General features: G+C 46.6%; 1 protein-coding gene across 1 annotated transcript in view; it reads left to right on the top strand.

The window, feature by feature from the left end:
* Positions 1-20134, top strand: part of LOC124012787 (angiopoietin-2-like) — a 123260-nt gene that overhangs the window by 85411 nt on the left and 17715 nt on the right. The window contains exons 6-7 of the mRNA XM_046326748.1: positions 1424-1525; positions 15934-16100. Coding sequence (XP_046182704.1) covers positions 1424-1525; positions 15934-16100 — 269 coding nt within the window. The remainder of the gene's footprint in view (positions 1-1423; positions 1526-15933; positions 16101-20134) is intronic.

Raw genomic sequence — 20134 nt, 5'->3', positions numbered from 1 at the left:
CAGAAGTGGGTTTACCTGTTCAGGTGTTCTGTAACCAGAAGTGGGTTTACCTGTTCAGCTGTTCCGTAACCAGAAGTGGGTTTACCTGTTCAGGTGTTCTGTAACCAGAAGTGGGTTTACCTGTTCAGCTGTTCTGTAACCAGAAGTGGGTTTACCTGTTCAGGTGTTCTGTAACCAGAAGTGGGTTTACCTGTTCAGCTGTTCTGTAACCAGAAGTGGGTTTACCTGTTCAGCTGTTCTGTAACCAGAAGTGGGTTTACCTGTTCAGCTGTTCTGTAACCAGAAGTGGGTTTACCTGTTCAGCTGTTCTGTAACCAGAAGTGGGTTTACCTGTTCAGCTGTTCCGTAACCAGAAGTGGGTTTACCTGTTCAGCTGTTCTGTAACCAGAAGTGGGTTTACCTGTTCAGGTGTTCTGTAACCAGAAGTGGGTTTACCTGTTCAGCTGTTCCGTAACCAGAAGTGGGTTTACCTGTTCAGGTGCTCTGTAACCAGAAGTGGGTTTACCTGTTCAGGTGCTCTGTAACCAGAAGTGGGTTTACCTGTTCAGGTGTTCTGTAACCAGAAGTGGGTTTACCTGTTCAGCTGTTCCGTAACCAGAAGTGGGTTTACCTGTTCAGGTGTTCTGTAACCAGAAGTGGGTTTACCTGTTCAGCCGTTCTGTAACCAGAAGTGGGTTTACCTGTTCAGCCGTTCTGTAACCAGAAGTGGGTTTACCTGTTCAGCCGTTCTGTAACCAGAAGTGGGTTTACCTGTTCAGGTGTTCTGTAACCAGAAGTGGGTTTACCTGTTCAGCTGTTCCGTAACCAGAAGTGGGTTTACCTGTTCAGCTGTTCTGTAACCAGAAGTGGGTTTACCTGTTCAGCTGTTCTGTAACCAGAAGTGGGTTTACCTGTTCAGCTGTTCTGTAACCAGAAGTGGGTTTACCTGTTCAGCTGTTCCGTAACCAGAAGTGGGTTTACCTGTTCAGCTGTTCTGTAACCAGAAGTGGGTTTACCTGTTCAGGTGTTCTGTAACCAGAAGTGGGTTTACCTGTTCAGCTGTTCCGTAACCAGAAGTGGGTTTACCTGTTCAGGTGCTCTGTAACCAGAAGTGGGTTTACCTGTTCAGGTGCTCTGTAACCAGAAGTGGGTTTACCTGTTCAGCTGTTCTGTAACCAGAAGTGGGTTTACCTGTTCAGGTGTTCTGTAACCAGAAGTGGGTTTACCTGTTCAGGTGTTCTGTATCCAGAAGTGGGTTTACCTGTTCAGGTGTTCTGTATCCAGAAGTGGGTTTACCTGTTCAGCTGTTCCGTAACCAGAAGTGGGTTTACCTGTTCAGGTGTTCCGTAACCAGAAGTGGGTTTACCTGTTCAGGTGTTCTGTAACCAGAAGTGGGTTTACCTCTACAGGTGTTCTGTAACCAGAAGTGGGTTTACCTCTACAGGTGTTCTGTGATATGAAGACGAGAGGTGGAGGCTGGACTGTGCTGCAGCATCGTAGAGATGGAGCCGTGGATTTCCACCGTGGATGGAGGGATTACAAGATGGTATGTTCACTGGAATTTAACACAAGATGGTATGTTCACTAGACCTTAAACACAAGATGGTATGTTCACTGGAATTTAACACAAGATGGTATGTTCACTGGAATTTAACACAAGATGGTATGTTCACTGGAATTTAACACAAGATGGTATGTTCACTGGAATTTAACACAAGATGGTATGTTCACTAGACCTTAAACACAAAATGGTATGTTCACTGGAATTTAACACAAGATGGTATGTTCACTAGACCTTAAACACAAGATGGTATGTTCACTAGACCTTAAACACAAGATGGTATGTTCACTAGACCTTAAACACAAGATGGTATGTTCACTAGAATTGAAACATAAAATGCCATCTGTCTTCTTTGGAAGGTCAGCAGAGACCTCTTCCTCCACGAGCCAGGAGTCTGTTAGGACTATTTCAGACCATGTTCACCTCAACCCCAGCAGAGCATGGCAACAGGGTATTTTCCTGGAAGTCATTCAAATATATAACATCATTTTAAACATGTGTCTGGTAGAATGTCATCTTTCTAGTTTGGGCAATTTGTTTGTGATTCTAATTCAAAAGCAAGATCTCTGAATCAAAGGGGCAGTGTTATAACAGTATGTAGGATCAGGAGGGGCTGTGGTTATAACAGTATGTAGGATCAGGAGGGGCTGTGGTTATAACAGTATGTAGGATCAGGAGGGGCTGTGGTTATAACAGTATGTAGGATCAGGAGGGGCTGTGGTTATAACAGTATGTAGGATCAGGAGGGGCTGTGGTTATAACAGTATGTATGATCAGGAGGGGCTGTGGTTATAACAGTATGTAGGATCAGGAGGGGCTGTGGTTATAACAGTATGTAGGATCAGGAGGGGCTGTGGTTATAACAGTATGTAGGATCAGGAGGGGCTGTGGTTATAACAGTATGTAGGATCAGGAGGGGCTGTGGTTATAACAGTATGTAGGATCAGGAGGGGCTGTGGTTATAACAGTATGTAGGATCAGGAGGGGCTGTGGTTATAACAGTATGTATGATCAGGAGGGGCTGTGGTTATAACAGTATGTAGGATCAGGAGGGGCTGGGGTTATAACAGTATGTAGGATCAGGAGGGGCTGTGGTTATAACAGTATGTAGGATCAGGAGGGGCTGTGGTTATAACAGTATGTAGGATCAGGAGGGGCTGGGGTTATAACTGTATGTAGGATCAGGAGGGGCTGTGGTTATAACAGTATGTAGGATCAGGAGGGGCTGGGGTTATAACAGTATGTAGGATCAGGAGGGGCTGTGGTTATAACAGTATGTAGGATCAGGAGGGGCTGTGGTTATAACTGTATGTAGGATCAGGAGGGGCTGTGGTTATAACAGTATGTAGGATCAGGAGGGGCTGTGGTTTGAGGTCCCAGTCATTAGAGGGTTCAGGATTGGGGAGGTGTAGGATTCAGACAGAGGGTTCAGGATTGGGGAGGTGTAGGATTCAGACAGAGGGTTGGAGAGGGTTCAGGTTTGGGGAGGTGTAGGATACAGACAGAGGGTTGGAGAGGGTTCAGGATTGGGGAGGCGTGGGATACAGACAGAGGGTTGGAGAGGGTTCAGGATTGGGGAGGCGTGGGATACAGACAGAGGGTTGGAGAGGGTTCAGGATTGGGGAGGTGTAGGATACAGACAGAGGGTTCAGGATTGGGGAGGTGTGGGATACAGACAGAGGGTTGGAGAGGGTTCAGGATTGGGGAGGTGTAGGATACAGACAGAGGGTTCAGGATTGGGGAGGTGTGGGATACAGACAGAGGGTTCAGGATTGGGGAGGTGTAGGATACAGACAGAGGGTTCAGGATTGGGGAGGTGTGGGATACAGACAGAGGGTTCAGGATTGGGGAGGTGTGGGATACAGACAGAGCTGTCACCCTGGATGTTTTGATAGGCAATCACCCCTTGTTCCCCGACGACACTCCCTGTTCTGTTGTTGCACCTGCACTCTCTCTGTCTGTGTCCGACCCCCACACACAATCATCACACATCAGAGACACACACACACTCCGACCCCCACACACAATCATCACACATCAGAGACACACACACACTCCGACCCCCACACACAATCATCACACATCAGAGACACACACACACTCCGACCCCCACACACAATCATCACACATCAGAGACACACACACACTCCGACCCCCACACACAATCATCACACATCAGAGACACACACACACTCCGACCCCCACACACAATCATCACACATCAGAGACACACACACACTCCGACCCCCACACACAATCATCACACATCAGAGACACACACACACTCCGACCCCCACACACAATCATCACACATCAGAGACACACACACACACTCCGACCCCCACACACAATCATCACACATCAGAGACACACACACACTCCGACCCCCACACACAATCATCACACATCAGAGACACACACACACACTCCGACCCCACACACAATCATCACACATCAGAGACACACACACACACTCCGACCCCCACACACAATCATCACACATCAGAGACACACACACACACTCCGACCCCCACACACAATCATCACACATCAGAGACACACACACACACTCCGACCCCCACACACAATCATCACACATCAGAGACACACACACACTCCGACCCCCACACACAATCATCACACATCAGAGACACACACACACACTCCGACCCCCACACACAATCATCACACATCAGAGACACACACACACACACTCCGACCCCCTCACACATCAGAGACACACACACACTCCGATCCCCACACACATCAGAGACACACACACACACACTCCGATCCCCTCACACATCAGAGACACACACACACACACTCCGACCCCCTCACACATCAGAGACACACACACACACACTCCGATCCCCTCACACATCAGAGACACACACACACTCCGACCCCCTCACACATCAGACACACACACACACTCCGACACCCTCACACATCAGAGACACACACACACTCCGATCCCCTCACACATCAGAGACACACACACACACTCCGACCCCCTTACACATCAGAGACACACACTCCGACCCCCTCACACATCAGAGACACACACACACTCCGACCCCCTCACACATCAGAGACACACACGCACTCCGACACCCTCACACACTCCGACCCCCCCACACGCACTCTGACCCCCTCACACACTCCGACCCCCTCACACACTCCGACCCCCTCACACATCAGACACACACACACACCCGACCCCCACACATCAGACACACACACACACACTCCGACCCCCTCACACACTCCGACCCCCTCACACACTCCGACCCCCTCACACACTCCGACCCCCCTACATAGGGAATAGGGTGCCATTTGGGACTCAATAACAGTGTTGTCCAATACACAACACAAACCTATCTTTAATGTTCTCAATGCCGTCAATAGTCATGATATACAGAAACTACACACAGAAGCATTGAGATCCTTGTCTTAAATGGCAGTCCGAGGACACGAGAGGCTCTGTGTTGTTGAATGAACAGCTTGGTTGGGAAATGTAATACTCAGAGGACAGTCGTTACGGCGCAAAAGCCATTTTCAAAATAGTTATTTTAAGAAGAGTATTTTCACAAGTGGATGATAAATATTTGTCCCCAGTTGGAGCGTGGGAGTACGGGCCTCTGTAGACGGAAGATAACGTGTCTCTGTGTGTGTGTGTCTGTGTGTGTGTGTCTGTGTGTGTGTGTGTCTCTGTGTGTGTCTCTGTGTGTGGGTCTGTGTGTGTGTGTGTGTGTGTGTGTGTGTCTCTGTGTGTGTGTGTGTATCTGTGTCTCTGTGTGTGTGTGTGTGTGTCTGTGTGTGTGTGTGTATCTGTGTGTGTGTGTGTGTGTGTGTGTGTGTGTGTGTGTGTGTGTGTGTGTGTGTGTGTGTGTGTGTGTGTGTGTGTGTGTGTGTGTGTGTGTGTGTGTGTGTGTGTGTGTGTGTGTGTGTATCTGTGTCTCTGTGTGTGTGTCTGTGTGTGTGTCTCTGTGTGTGTGTCTGTGTGTGTGCGTGTGTGCGTATCTGTGTGTCTGTGTGTGTCTCTGTGTGTCGGTCTGTGTGTGTGTGTGTTGAATCGTTTGACTGCCCAAACTGAGCACACAATGTTTAACCAAGATTAGTCCAACGGTAATATCAAGCATTCTGGCCAGAAAATTACCACTCCCAGACCTCATTCATATATTCATGTTCACGTAACAAACAAGGGCTGTGACAGCCAGAGACCACAGAGAGACAGATAGAGACCACAGAGAGACAGAGAGAGACTACAGAGAGACTACAGAGAGACTACAGAGAGACAGAGAGAGACAGAGAGAGACCACAGAGAGACAGAGAGAGACCACAGAGAGACAGAGAGAGAGAGAGACTACAGAGAGACAGAGAGAGACAGAGAGAGACCACAGAGAGACAGAGAGAGACAAAGAGAGACAGAGAGAGACAGAGAGAGACAGAGAGAGACTACAGAGAGAGACAGAGAGAGACTACAGAGAGAGACTACAGAGAGACCACAGAGAGACTACAGAGAGACTACAGAGAGACTACAGAGAGAGACTACAGAGAGAGACTACAGAGAGAGACCACAGAGAGACTACAGAGAGAGACTACAGAGAGAGACCACAGAGAGACAGAGAGAGACTACAGAGAGACAGAGAGAGACAGAGAGAGACCACAGAGAGACTACAGAGAGAGACTACAGAGAGAGACTACAGAGAGAGACCACAGAGAGACTACAGAGAGAGACTACAGAGAGAGACCACAGAGAGACAGAGAGAGACTACAGAGAGACAGAGAGAGACAGAGAGAGACTACAGAGAGACTACAGAGAGAGACCACAGAGAGACAGATAGAGACCACAGAGAGACAGAGAGAGACAGAGAGAGACTACAGAGAGAGACTACAGAGAGAGACTACAGAGAGAGACTACAGAGAGAGACTACAGAGAGACAGATAGAGACCACAGAGAGACAGAGAGAGACAGAGAGAGACTACAGAGAGAGACTACAGAGAGACAGAGAGACAGAGAGAGACTACAGAGAGAGACTACAGAGAGATACTACATAGTGAGACTACAGAGAGACTACAGAGAGACTACAGAGAGACTACAGAGAGACTACAGAGAGACTGAGAGAGACTACAGAGAGAGACTACAGAGAGACTACAGAGAGACTACAGAGAGACTACAGAGAGACTGAGAGAGACTACAGAGAGAGACTACAGAGAGAGACCACAGAGAGACAGATAGAGACCACAGAGCGACAGAGAGAGACAGAGAGAGACTACAGAGAGAGACTACAGAGAGACAGAGAGACAGAGAGAGACTACAGAGAGAGACTACAGAGAGATACTACATAGTGAGACTACAGAGAGACTACAGAGAGACTACAGAGAGACTACAGAGAGACTGAGAGAGACTACAGAGAGAGACTACAGAGAGACTACAGAGAGACTACAGAGAGACTGAGAGAGACTACAGAGAGAGACTACAGAGAGAGACTACAGAGAGACTACAGAGAGACTGAGAGAGACTACATAGTGAGACTACAGAGAGACTACAGAGAGACTGAGAGAGACTACAGAGAGAGACTACAGAGAGACTACAGAGAGAGACTACAGAGAGAGACTACAAGGAGAGACTACAGAGAGAGACTACAGAGAGACATAGAGATACACAGAGAGACAGAGAGAGACTACAGAGAGACAGAGAGAGACTACAGAGAGACAGAGAGAGACTACAGAGAGACAGAGAGAGACTACAGAGAGACTACAGAGAGACTACAGAGAGACCACAGACAGATAGAGACTACAGAGAGACAGAGAGAGACAGAGAGAGACCACAGAGAGACCACAGAGAGACCACAGAGAGACTACAGAGAGAGACTACAGAGAGAGACTACAGAGAGACAGAGAGAGACTACAGAGAGACAGAGACTACAGAGAGACAGAGAGACTACAGAGGGAGACAGAGGGAGACAGACGGAGACAGAGGGAGACAGAGGGAGACAGAGGGAGACTACATAGTGAGACCCCATAGAGACACTACAGAGAGACACTACAGAGAGAGACTACCACAGAGAGACAGAGACTACAGAGAGACTACATAGAGACAGAGAGACTACAGAGGGAGACAGAGGGAGACAGAGAGAGACAGAGAGAGACAGAGAGACTACAGAGAGACAGAGAGATACTACAGAGAGAGACTACATAGTGAGACCCCATAGAGACACTACAGAGAGACACTACAGAGAGACACTACAGAGAGACATAGAGAGACTACAGAGAGACATAGAGAGACTACAGAGAGACTACAGAGAGACTACAGAGAGACTACAGGGAGACAGAGAGAGACTACAGAGAGAGACTACAGAGAGAGACTACAAGGAGAGACTACAGAGAGAGACTACAGAGAGACCTAGAGATACATAGAGAGACAGAGAGAGACTACAGAGAGACTACAGAGAGACTACAGAGAGACAGAGAGAGACTACAGAGAGACAGAGAGAGACTACAGAGACTACAGAGAGACCACAGAGAGACAGATAGAGAGTACAGAGGGACAGAGAGGGACAGAGAGAGACCACAGAGAGACAGAGAGAGACAGAGAGAGACTACAGAGAGAGACTACAGAGAGACAGAGAGACAGAGAGAGACTACAGAGAGAGACTACAGAGAGATACTACATAGTGAGACTACAGAGAGACTACAGAGAGACTACAGAGAGACTACAGAGAGACTGAGAGAGACTACAGAGAGAGACTACAGAGAGACTACAGAGAGACTACAGAGAGACTACAGAGAGACTGAGAGAGACTACAGAGAGAGACTACAGAGAGAGACCACAGAGAGACAGATAGAGACCACAGAGCGACAGAGAGAGACAGAGAGAGACTACAGAGAGAGACTACAGAGAGACAGAGAGACAGAGAGAGACTACAGAGAGAGACTACAGAGAGATACTACATAGTGAGACTACAGAGAGACTACAGAGAGACTACAGAGAGACTACAGAGAGACTACAGAGAGACTGAGAGAGACTACAGAGAGAGACTACAGAGAGACTACAGAGAGACTACAGAGAGACTACAGAGACTACAGAGAGACTACAGAGAGACTACAGAGAGACTACAGAGAGACTACAGAGAGACTGAGAGAGACTACAGAGAGACAGAGAGAGACTACAGAGAGAGACTACAGAGAGACTACAGAGAGAGACTACAGAGAGAGACTAGAGAGAGACTACAGAGAGACTACAGAGAGACTACAGAGAGACTGAGAGAGACTACAGAGAGACAGAGAGAGACTACAGAGAGACTACAGAGAGACAGACTACAGAGAGACAGAGAGACTACAGAGAGACTACAGAGAGACTACACAGAGAGACAGACAGAGAGAGACCACAGAGAGACAGAGAGAGACACAGAGAGACTACAGAGAGAGACTAGAGAGACAGAGAGAGACAAGAGAGAGAGACAGAGAGAGACTACAGAGAGACAGAGAGAGACTACAGAGAGACATAGAGAGACTACAGAGAGACAGAGAGACAGAGAGAGACTACAGAGAGACAGAGAGAGACTACAGAGAGACAGAGAGAGACTACAGAGAGACCACAGAGAGACTACAGAGAGACTACAGAGAGACAGAGAGACTACAGAGAGAGACTACAGAGAGACAGAGACAGAGAGAGACTACAGAGAGAGACTACAGAGAGAGACTACAGAGAGACCACAGACAGATAGAGACTACAGAGAGACAGAGAGAGACAGAGAGAGACCACAGAGAGACCACAGAGAGACCACAGAGAGACTACAGAGAGAGAGAGACAGAGAGAGACTACAGAGAGACAGAGAGAGACTACAGAGAGACAGAGAGACTACAGAGAGACAGAGAGAGACTACAGAGAGAGAGACAGAGAGACTACAGAGACAGACCACAGAGACAGAGGGAGACAGAGAGGACTACAGACAGAGAGACAGAGACAGAGAGAGACTACAGAGAGAGACCCAGAGAGATACTACATAGAGACACTACAGAGAGACACTACAGAGAGAGACTACTACAGAGAGAGACAGAGAGAGACAGAGACTACAGAGAGACTACAGAGAGACAGAGAGACTACAGAGGGAGACAGAGAGGAGACAGAGAGAGACAGAGAGAGACACAGAGAGACTACAGAGAGACAGAGAGATACTACAGAGAGAGACTACATAGTGAGACCCCATAGAGACACTACAGAGAGACACTACAGAGAGACACAGAGAGACTACAGAGAGAGACTACAGAGAGACTACAGAGAGAGACTACAGAGAGAGACTACAGAGAGACTACAGAGAGACTACAGAGAGACTAGAGAGACAGAGACTACAGAGAGACTACAGGGAGACAGAGAGAGACTACAGAGAGAGAGAGAGACTACAGAGAGAGACTACAAGGAGAGACTACAGAGAGAGACTACAGAGAGACCTAGAGATACATAGAGAGACAGAGAGAGACTACAGAGAGACTACAGAGAGACTACAGAGAGACAGAGAGAGACTACAGAGAGACAGAGAGAGACTACAGAGACTACAGAGAGACCACAGAGAGACAGATAGAGAGACTACAGAGACAGATAGACAGAGAGACAGGACAGAGAGAGACTACAGATAGAGACTACAGAGAGAGACTACAGAGAGACTACAGAGAGACAGAGAGACTACAGAGAGACAGAGAGACGACAGAGAGACAGAGAGACAGACAGAGAGAGACTACAGAGAGACAGGGAGAAACACAGAGAGACAGAGACAGAGAGACTACAGAGAGACAGAGAGATACAGAGAGACAGAGAGATACAGAGAGAGACTACAGAGAGACACTAGAGAGACACTACAGAGAGACACTACAGAGAGACATAGAGAGACTACAGAGAGACATAGAGAGACTACAGAGAGACTACAGAGAGACTACAGAGAGACTACAGAGACAGAGAGAGACTACAGAGAGAGACTACAGAGAGAGACTACAGAGAGACTACAGAGACTACAGAGAGAGACTAGAGAGACAGAGAGACTACAGAGAGACAGAGAGACTACAGAGAGACAGAGAGAGACTACAGAGAGACAGACTACAGAGACTACAGACAGAGAGACAGATAGAGAGTACAGAGGGACAGAGAGACAGAGAGAGACTACAGATAGAGACTACAGAGAGACAGAGAGACTACAGAGAGACTACAGAGAGACAGAGAGACGACAGAGAGACAGAGAGACGACAGAGAGAGACTACAGAGAGACAGGGAGAAACTACAGAGAGACAGAGAGAGACTACAGAGAGACCACAGAGAGACTACAGAGAGACTACAGAGAGACAGAGAGAGACTACAGAGAGACTACAGAGAGACTACAGAGAGACTACAGAGAGACAGAGAGAGACAGAGAGAGACTACAGAGAGACAGAGAGACAGACTACAGAGAGACTACAGAGAGACAGAGAGAGACTAGAGACTACAGAGAGACAGACAGAGAGAGACTACAGAGAGACTACAGAGAGACTACAGAGAGACCACAGAGAGAGACAGAGAGAGACTACAGAGAGACAGAGAGAGACTACAGAGAGACAGAGAGAGACTACAGAGAGAGACTACAGAGAGACTACAGAGAGAGACTACAAAGAGATGACAGAGAGATGACAGAGAGATGACAGAGAGATGACAGAGAGATGACAGAGAGGCCACAGAGAGGCCACAGAGAGGCCACAGAGAGGCCACAGAAAGACCACAGAGAGACCACAGATCAATCCACTGGGATTTAACAGTTTTAGTCATTTTCTTAATTTTGGGGATAGGGGGCAGCATTTTCACTTTTGGATAAATAGCGTGCCCAATTTCAACTTCCTGCTACTCATGCCAGGAATAAAAGCTATGCATATTATTAGTATATTTGTATAGAAACCACTCTGAAGCTTCTAAAACTGTTTGAACCATGTCTGTGAGTATAACAGAACTTATGTAGCAGGCAAAACCCCCGAGGACCTACCATTCAGATGTTGTTGTTTTTATAGGTCTCTGTCTGTTCAGTGAGTTCTCATTTGGAAACAATGTTTCTTAGGCTTGTTCTTGTTTTCAGTTCCTACCGCTTCCACTGGATGTCACCAGTCTTTGGAATTTGGTTGAGGTTATTCCTTTGTGCAATGAAGAAGTACGGCCATCTAGAAATAAACTGTTGAGAGTTGCGCAAGATGTGAAAAGTAGCGTTGGTTTGTTGTCTTCCTGTACGGAACACAGACAGACCCGTCTTCAATTGGATCGATTATTAACGGTTAAAAATACCTAAAGTTGTATTACAAAAGTAGTTTGAGATATTTTGGCAAAGTTTATAGGCAACTTTAAAAATATTTTGTTGTGACGTTGTGTTTTTGTAAGCTGTTTTTTTCTGGATCAAACACGCTTTATAAATGGACATTTTGGGTATATATGGACGGGATTAATCAAATTAAAGGACCATTTATGATGTTTATGGGACATATTGGAGTGCCAACAGGAGAAGCTCGTCAAAGGTATGTTTTATATTTTACTTCAGCGTTTTGTGTAGCGCCTGCAGGGTTGAAATATGCTACCCTCTTTATTGACATTGTGCTATCCTCAGATAAAAGCTTCTTCATGCTTTTGACGAAAAGCTTTTTGAAATCTGACCTGTTGGCTGGATTCACAATGAGTGTAGCTTTAATTGAGTATCTTACATGCTCCTCATTACACACCACAGACCAGCAGCGTCTGTTTGCTCCTCATTACACACCACAGACCAGCAGCGTCTGGTTGCTCCTCATTACACACCACAGACCAGCAGCGTCTGTTTGCTCCTTATTACACACCACAGACCAGCAGCGTCTGGTTGCTCCTCATTACACACCACAGACCAGCAGCGTCTGGTTGCTCCTCATTACACACCACAGACCAGCAGCGTCTGGTTGCTCCTCATTACACACCACAGACCAGCAGCGTCTGGTTGCTCATCATTACACACCACAGACCAGCAGCGTCTGGTTGCTCCTCATTACACACCACAGAACAGCAGCGTCTGGTTGCTCCTCATTACTCACCACAGACCAGCAGCGTCTGGTTGCTCCTCATTACACACCACAGACCAGCAGCGCGTCTGCTTGCTCCTCATTACACACCACAGACCAGCAGCGTCTGGTTGCTCCTCATTACACACCACAGACCAGCAGCGTCTGGTTGCTCCTCATTACACACCACAGACCAGCAGCGTCTGGTTGCTCCTCACACACCACAGACCAGCAGCGTCTGGTTGCTCATTACCTCATTACACACCACAGACCAGCAGCGTCTGGTTGCTCCTCATTACACACCACAGACCAGCAGCGTCTGGTTGCTCCTCATTACACACCACAGACCAGCAGCGTCTGGTTGCTCCTCATTACACACCACAGACCAGCAGCGTCTGGTTGCTCCTCATTACTCACCACAGACCAGCAGCGTCTGGTTGCTCCTCATTCTCCTCATTACACACCACAGACCAGCAGCGTTACACACCACAGAACAGCAGCGTCTGGTTGCTCCTCATTACTCACCACAGACCAGCAGCGTCTGGTTGCTCCTCATTACACACCACAGACCAGCAGCGTCTGCTTGCTCCTCATTACACACCACAGACCAGCAGCGTCTGGTTGCTCCTCATTACACACCACAGACCAGCAGCGTCTGGTTGCTCCTCATTACTCACCACAGACCAGCAAATATTCTTTACATCCTGAACATATGACTCACTACAAGACTTATTGTATGACCTCTTATACACTATATTATGCCCAGCCTGACCTCTTATACACTATATTAGGCCCAGCCTGACCTCTTATACACTATATTAGGCCCAGTCTAACCTCTTATACAATATATTAGGCCCAGCCTGACCTCTTATACACTATATTAGGCCCAGCCTGACCTCTTATACACTATATTAGGCCCAGCCTGACCTCTCATACACTATATTAGGCCCAGCCTGACCTCTTATACACTATATATTAGGCCCAGCCTGACCTCTTATACACTATATTAGGCCCAGCCTGACCTCTCATACACTATATTAGGCCCAGCCTGACCTCTTATACACTATATTAGGCCCAGCCTGACCTCTTGTACACTATATTAGGCCCAGCCTGACCTCTTATACACTATATTAGGCCCAGCCTGACCTCTTATACACTATATTAGGCCCAGCCTGACCTCTTATACACTATATTAGGCCCAGCCTGACCTCTTATACACTATATTAGGCCCAGTCTAACCTCTTATACAATATATTAGGCCCAGCCTGACCTCTTATACACTATATTAGGCCCAGCCTGACCTCTTATACACTATATTAGGCCCAGCCTGACCTCTTATACACTATATTAGGCCCAGCCTGACCTCTTATACACTATATTAGGCCCAGCCTGTCCTCTTATACACTATATTAGGCCCAGCCTGACCTCTTATACACTATATTAGACCCAGCCTGACCTCTTATACACTATATTAGGCCCAGTCTGACCTCTTATACACTATATTAGGCCCAGTCTGACCTCTTATACACTATATTAAATCAAATCAAATCTAATTTATTTATATAGCCCTCCGTACATCAGCTGATATCTCAAAGTGCTGTACAGAAACCCAGCCTAAAACCCCAAACAGCAAGCAATGCAGGTGTAGAAGCACGGTGGCTAGGAAAAACTCCCTAGAAAGGCCAAAACCTAGGAAGAAACCTAGAGAGGAACCGGGCTATGTGGGGTGGCCAGTCCTCTTCTGGCTGTGCTGGGTGGAGATTATAACAGAACATGGCCAAGATGTTCAAATGTTCATAAATGACCAGCATGGTCGAATAATAATAATCACAGGCAGAACAGTTGAAACTGGAGCAGCAGCACAGTCAGGTGGACTGGAGACAGCAAGGAGCCATCATGTCAGGTAGTCCTGGGGCATTAGACCTCTTATACACTATATTAGGCCCAGCCTGACCTCTTATACACTATATTAGGCCCAGCCTGACCTCTTATACACTATATATTAGGCCCAGCCTGACCTCTTATACACTATATATTAGGCCCAGCCTGACCTCTTATACACTATATTAGGCCCAGCCTGACCTCTTATACACTATATTAGGCCCAGCCTGACCTCTTATACACTATATATTAGGCCCAGCCTGACCTCTTATACACTATATTATGCCCAGCGTGACCTCTTATACACTACAGTCCTGTGCTGTTTGTAACTAGGTTGACTGACAACCTGAACCAGGCTACAGGCTCTGGTTACAGTTTGAAGCTTTTTTCCTGAGTGGGCTACTTGATGATTGGGTGGATCCCACCCTCCTTATAAAATGTGTTTTATAAAACGACCTTTGTTTCCAAAAGGTATCGAAATTGTCAATAAAGTTACTCCCGCTGAGCTGCAATAATCACGTAGGCAGTTGTGAAGAGAAAGAATTCTGCTGAAGCGTTCAATGTCTCAATTCAGAGAAGGGCACAGGGCCAGATATGATGGGTATTTTATTAGTGTCTAGCAGAGAGTCAACCAGCTCTTTAAAATCCAGTTTCAACTGTTCAGAACTGCCCTTCATAATGGCATTAAGACCCACATAGACTATGATAGAATTCATGTCCATGTCCTGGCCTAGTACACTCGGGAGCAGCTTAGTAATGTCATTTACTCAAGATCCGGGATAAGACATTACAGTGTCAAGCAAGACAGGGACCAACTGTCAGTAGAAGGTCAAAGAGTCAGGAGTTATTAAGATGCTTGCTTATTCCCTCAGGCAAAATAATTTAACTCTTCATTCCTCTTCATTCCTCTCAAAGGTACATTTAAATATCTGTTGATGTCATCTGTCCCTCTGAAGCCATTTTGTTTTTTCCTATGTGTAACGGCGTTCTTCGTTTGTAGAAAGAGAGGCAGACCGAAATGCAGCGTGGTGGTTACTCATGTCTTTAATGAATGAATCGAGATACTGAAAGATACAAAAAACAAACAAACGGAAACCTAATTACAGCCTATCTGGTGAAACCTAAACCTTACAGCCTATCTGGTGAACACTACACAGAACCTGACAGGAAACAATCACCCACGAAATACACAGTGAAACCCAGGCTACCTAAATACGGTTCCCCATCAGAGACAACAAGAATCACCTGACTCTGATTGAGAACCGCCTCAGGCAGCCAAGCCTATACTAGACACACCCCTAATCAACCACAATCCCAATGCCTACAAAAACCCCAATACGACAATACAATAACCCCATGTCACACCCTGGCCTGAACAAATAATTAAAGAAAACACAAAATACTAAGACCAAGGCGTGACAATATGACCCTTCATTCAGTTTGTCCTCTTTCTCTCACCGTACCTGATGCAGGGTTTTGGGGATCCCTCGGGAGAGTACTGGGCAGGAAATGACCTCATCCACCTGCTGACCAGCTCCCAAGAGTACAGTCTCCAGGTGCAGCTGAAGGATGCTGACGGGAACGAAGCTTACTCCCACTATAATCACTTCTACATAGACGCAGAGAACAAAAACTACAGGTACCAGCATGCAATGCTCCCTTACGATCACTTCTATATAGTGACAGAGAACAAAAACTAGAGGTACCAGCATGCAATGCTCCCTTACGATCACTTCTATATAGACGCAGAGAACAAAAACTACAGGTACCAGCATGCAATGCTCCAGGCTATCACTACACAGGGTACACTTCTATATAGTGACAGAGAACAAAAACTACAGGTACCAGCATGCAATGCTCCTTTACACAGGGTACAGATCACTTCTATATAGACGGATATTAACAGAGAATACAAAAAGGATATTAACACAGGGTACCAGGCTATAGGTACCAGGATGCAATGCCAGGCTATATACTACTATATACACAGGGTACCACTTCTATATAGTGACAGAGAACAAAAACTACAGGTACACAGGGTACAGGCAATACCAGGCTATATACACAGGGTACCAGGATATATACACAGGGTACAGGCTATCACAGGGTATATAGGGTACGGCTATATACACAGGGTACCAGGATATTAAAAACTATTAACAGGGTACCAGCATGCACAGGGTGGCTATTAACCAGGGTACCAGGATATTAACACAGGGTACCAGGCTTCTATATAGTGACAGAGAACAAAAACAGGGTACAGGTGGGTACCAGGATATTAACATACCAGGCAAACACAGGGTACCAGGATATTAACACAGGGTACCAGGCTATTACACAGGGTATATTAACACTTCTAGGATATTAACACAGAGGCTATATACACAGGGTACCAGGATATTAACACAGGGTACCAGGCTATTAACACAGGGTACCAGGATATTAACAGGGTAACAAAAAACTACAGGTACCAGGCATGGGTACCAGGATATTAACAATGCTCCAGGGTACTATTAACACAGGGTACCAGGAGGGTACCAAGAGATATCAGGGTACCAGGCTATTAACAAATCAAATCAAATCAAATCCAGGGTACAGGATATTAACACAGGGTTTTATTTGGGTACAGGATATTACACATTAACACAGGGTACCAGGCTATTACACAGGGTACCAGGATATTACACAGGGTACAGGTGTATAACACAGGGTACCAGGATACAAGGATATTAAATACTTTCTCACAGGGTACCAGGATATTAACACAGGGTACCAGGCTATTAACACAGGGTACCAGGATATTAACAGGGTAATAAACACAGGGTACCAGGATATTAACACAGGGTAATGATATCCAGGGTATATACACAGGGTACCAGGCTATTAACACAGGGGCTATTAACCAGGCTATATAACACAGGGTACCAGGCTATATACACAGGGTACCAGGCAGGGTATTATTACACAGGGTACCAGGCTATTACCAGGATATTAACACAGGGTACCAGGCTATATATTAACACAGGGTACCAGGCTATAACACAGGGTACCAGGCTATTAACACAGGGTACCAGGATATTAACACAGGGTACCAGGATATTAACACAGGGTAGGGTACCAGGATATTAACACAGGGTACTAGGATATTAACACAGGGTACCAGGCTATTAACACAGGGGATACCAGGCTATTAACACAGGATATTAACACAGGGTACCAGGCTATATACACAGGGTACCAGGCTATATACACAGGGTACCAGGATATTAACACAGGGTACCAGGCTATATACACAGGGTACCAGGATATTAACACAGGGTACCAGGCTATATACACAGGGTATATTAACCAGGGTACTATATAACACAGGGTACCAGGATATTAACCAGGCTATATACACAGGGTACCAGGCTATATACACAGGGGTACCAGGCTATATACACAGGGTACCAGGCTATAACACAGGGTACCAGGCTATAACACAGGGTACCAGGCTATATACACAGGGTACCAGGCTATATACACAGGGTACCAGGCTATATACACAGGGTACCAGGGGTATATATACACAGGGTACCAGGCTATATACCAGGCACAGGGTACCAGGATATTAACACAGGGTACCAGGCTATATACACAGGGTACCAGGCTACCAGGGTACCAGGATATTAACACAGGGTAGGCCAGGGTACCAGGCTATATACACAGGGTACACAGGGTACCAGGCTATATACACAGGGTACCAGGCTATTAACACAGGGTACCAGGCTATATACACAGGGTACCAGGATATTAACACAGGGTACCAGGCTATATACACAGGGTACCAGGATATTATACACAGGGTACCAGGGTACCAGGCTATATACCAGGATATTAACACAGGGTACCAGGCTATATACAGGGTACAGGCTATACCAGGGTACCAGGCTATTAACACAGGGTACCAGGCTATATACACAGGGTACCAGGATATTAACAGGGTATTAACAGGCTATTAACACAGGGTACCAGGCTATATACACAGGGTACCAGGCTATATACACAGGGTACCAGGATATTAACACAGGGTACCAGGCTATATACACAGGGTACCAGGCTATTAACACAGGGTACCAGGATATTAACACAGGGTACCAGGCTATATACACAGGGTACAGGGGGTACCAGGATATATAACACAGGGTACCAGGCTATATACACAGGGTACCAGGCTATATACCAGGCTATTAACACAGGGTACCAGGCTATATACACAGGGTACCAGGATATTAACACAGGGTACCAGGCTATATACACAGGGTACCAGGCTATTAACACAGGGTACCAGGATATTAACACAGGGTACCAGGCTATATACACAGGGTACCAGGATATTAACACAGGGTACTATATATACACAGGGTACCAGGCTATTAACACAGGGTACCAGGCTATATACACAGGGTACCAGGATATTAACACAGGGTACCAGGCTATATTACACAGGGTACCAGGATATTAACACAGGGTACCAGGCTATATACACAGGGTACCAGGATATTAACACAGGGTACCAGGATATTAACACAGGGTACCAGGATATTAACACAGGGTACCAGGCTATATACACAGGGTACCAGGATATTAACACAGGGTACCAGGATATTAACACAGGGTACCAGGCTATATACACAGGGTACTAGGCTATTAACACAGGGTACCAGGCTATATACACAGGGTACCAGGATATTAACACAGGGTACCAGGATATTAACACAGGGTACCAGGCTATATACACAGGGTACCAGGGTACCAGGCTATTAACACAGGGTACCAGGCTATATACACAGGGTACCAGGCTATAACACAGGGTACCAGGCTATTAACACAGGGTACCAGGCTATATACACAGGGTACCAGGATATTAACACAGGGTACCAGGCTATATACACAGGGTACTAGGCTATTAACACAGGGTACCAGGCTATTAACACAGGGTACCAGGCTATTAACACAGGGTACCAGGATATTAACACAGGGTACCAGGCTATTAACACAGGGTACCAGGCTATTAACACAGGGTACCAGGCTATTAACACAGGGTACCAGGCTATTAACACAGGGTACCAGGCTATTAACACAGGGTACCAGGCTATATACACAGGGTAACAGGATATTAGGGTACCAGGCTATATACCAGGCTATTAACACAGGGTACCAGGCTATATACACACGGGTACCAGGCTACACAGGGTAAAATATTAACACAGGGTACAGGGTGCCAGGCTATATAACACAGGGTACCAGGCTATACCAGGCTACTATATACACACGGTACCAGGTAAAATATACAGGGTGCCAGGCTATATACACAGGGTACCAGGCTATATACACACGGTACCAGGCTATATACACACGGTACCAGGCTATATACACACGGTACCAGGTAAAATATACAGGGTGCCAGGCTATATACACAGGGTACCAGGCTATATACACACGGTACCAGGTAAAATACACAGGGTGCCAGGCTATATACACAGGGTGCCAGGCTATATACACAGGGTGCCAGGCAATATACACAGGGTGCCAGGCTATATACACACGGTACCAGGTAAAATATACAGGGTGCCAGGCTATATACATGCGGTACCAGGTTATATACATGGGGTACCATGCTGGTCATGGGTG

This window comes from Oncorhynchus gorbuscha, linkage group LG24 (assembly GCF_021184085.1).
Source record: "Oncorhynchus gorbuscha isolate QuinsamMale2020 ecotype Even-year linkage group LG24, OgorEven_v1.0, whole genome shotgun sequence".
NCBI lineage: Eukaryota > Metazoa > Chordata > Actinopteri > Salmoniformes > Salmonidae > Oncorhynchus > Oncorhynchus gorbuscha.
The sequence above is the reverse complement of the archived record's forward strand: the minus strand, read 5'-3'. Positions and strand labels throughout refer to the sequence as shown.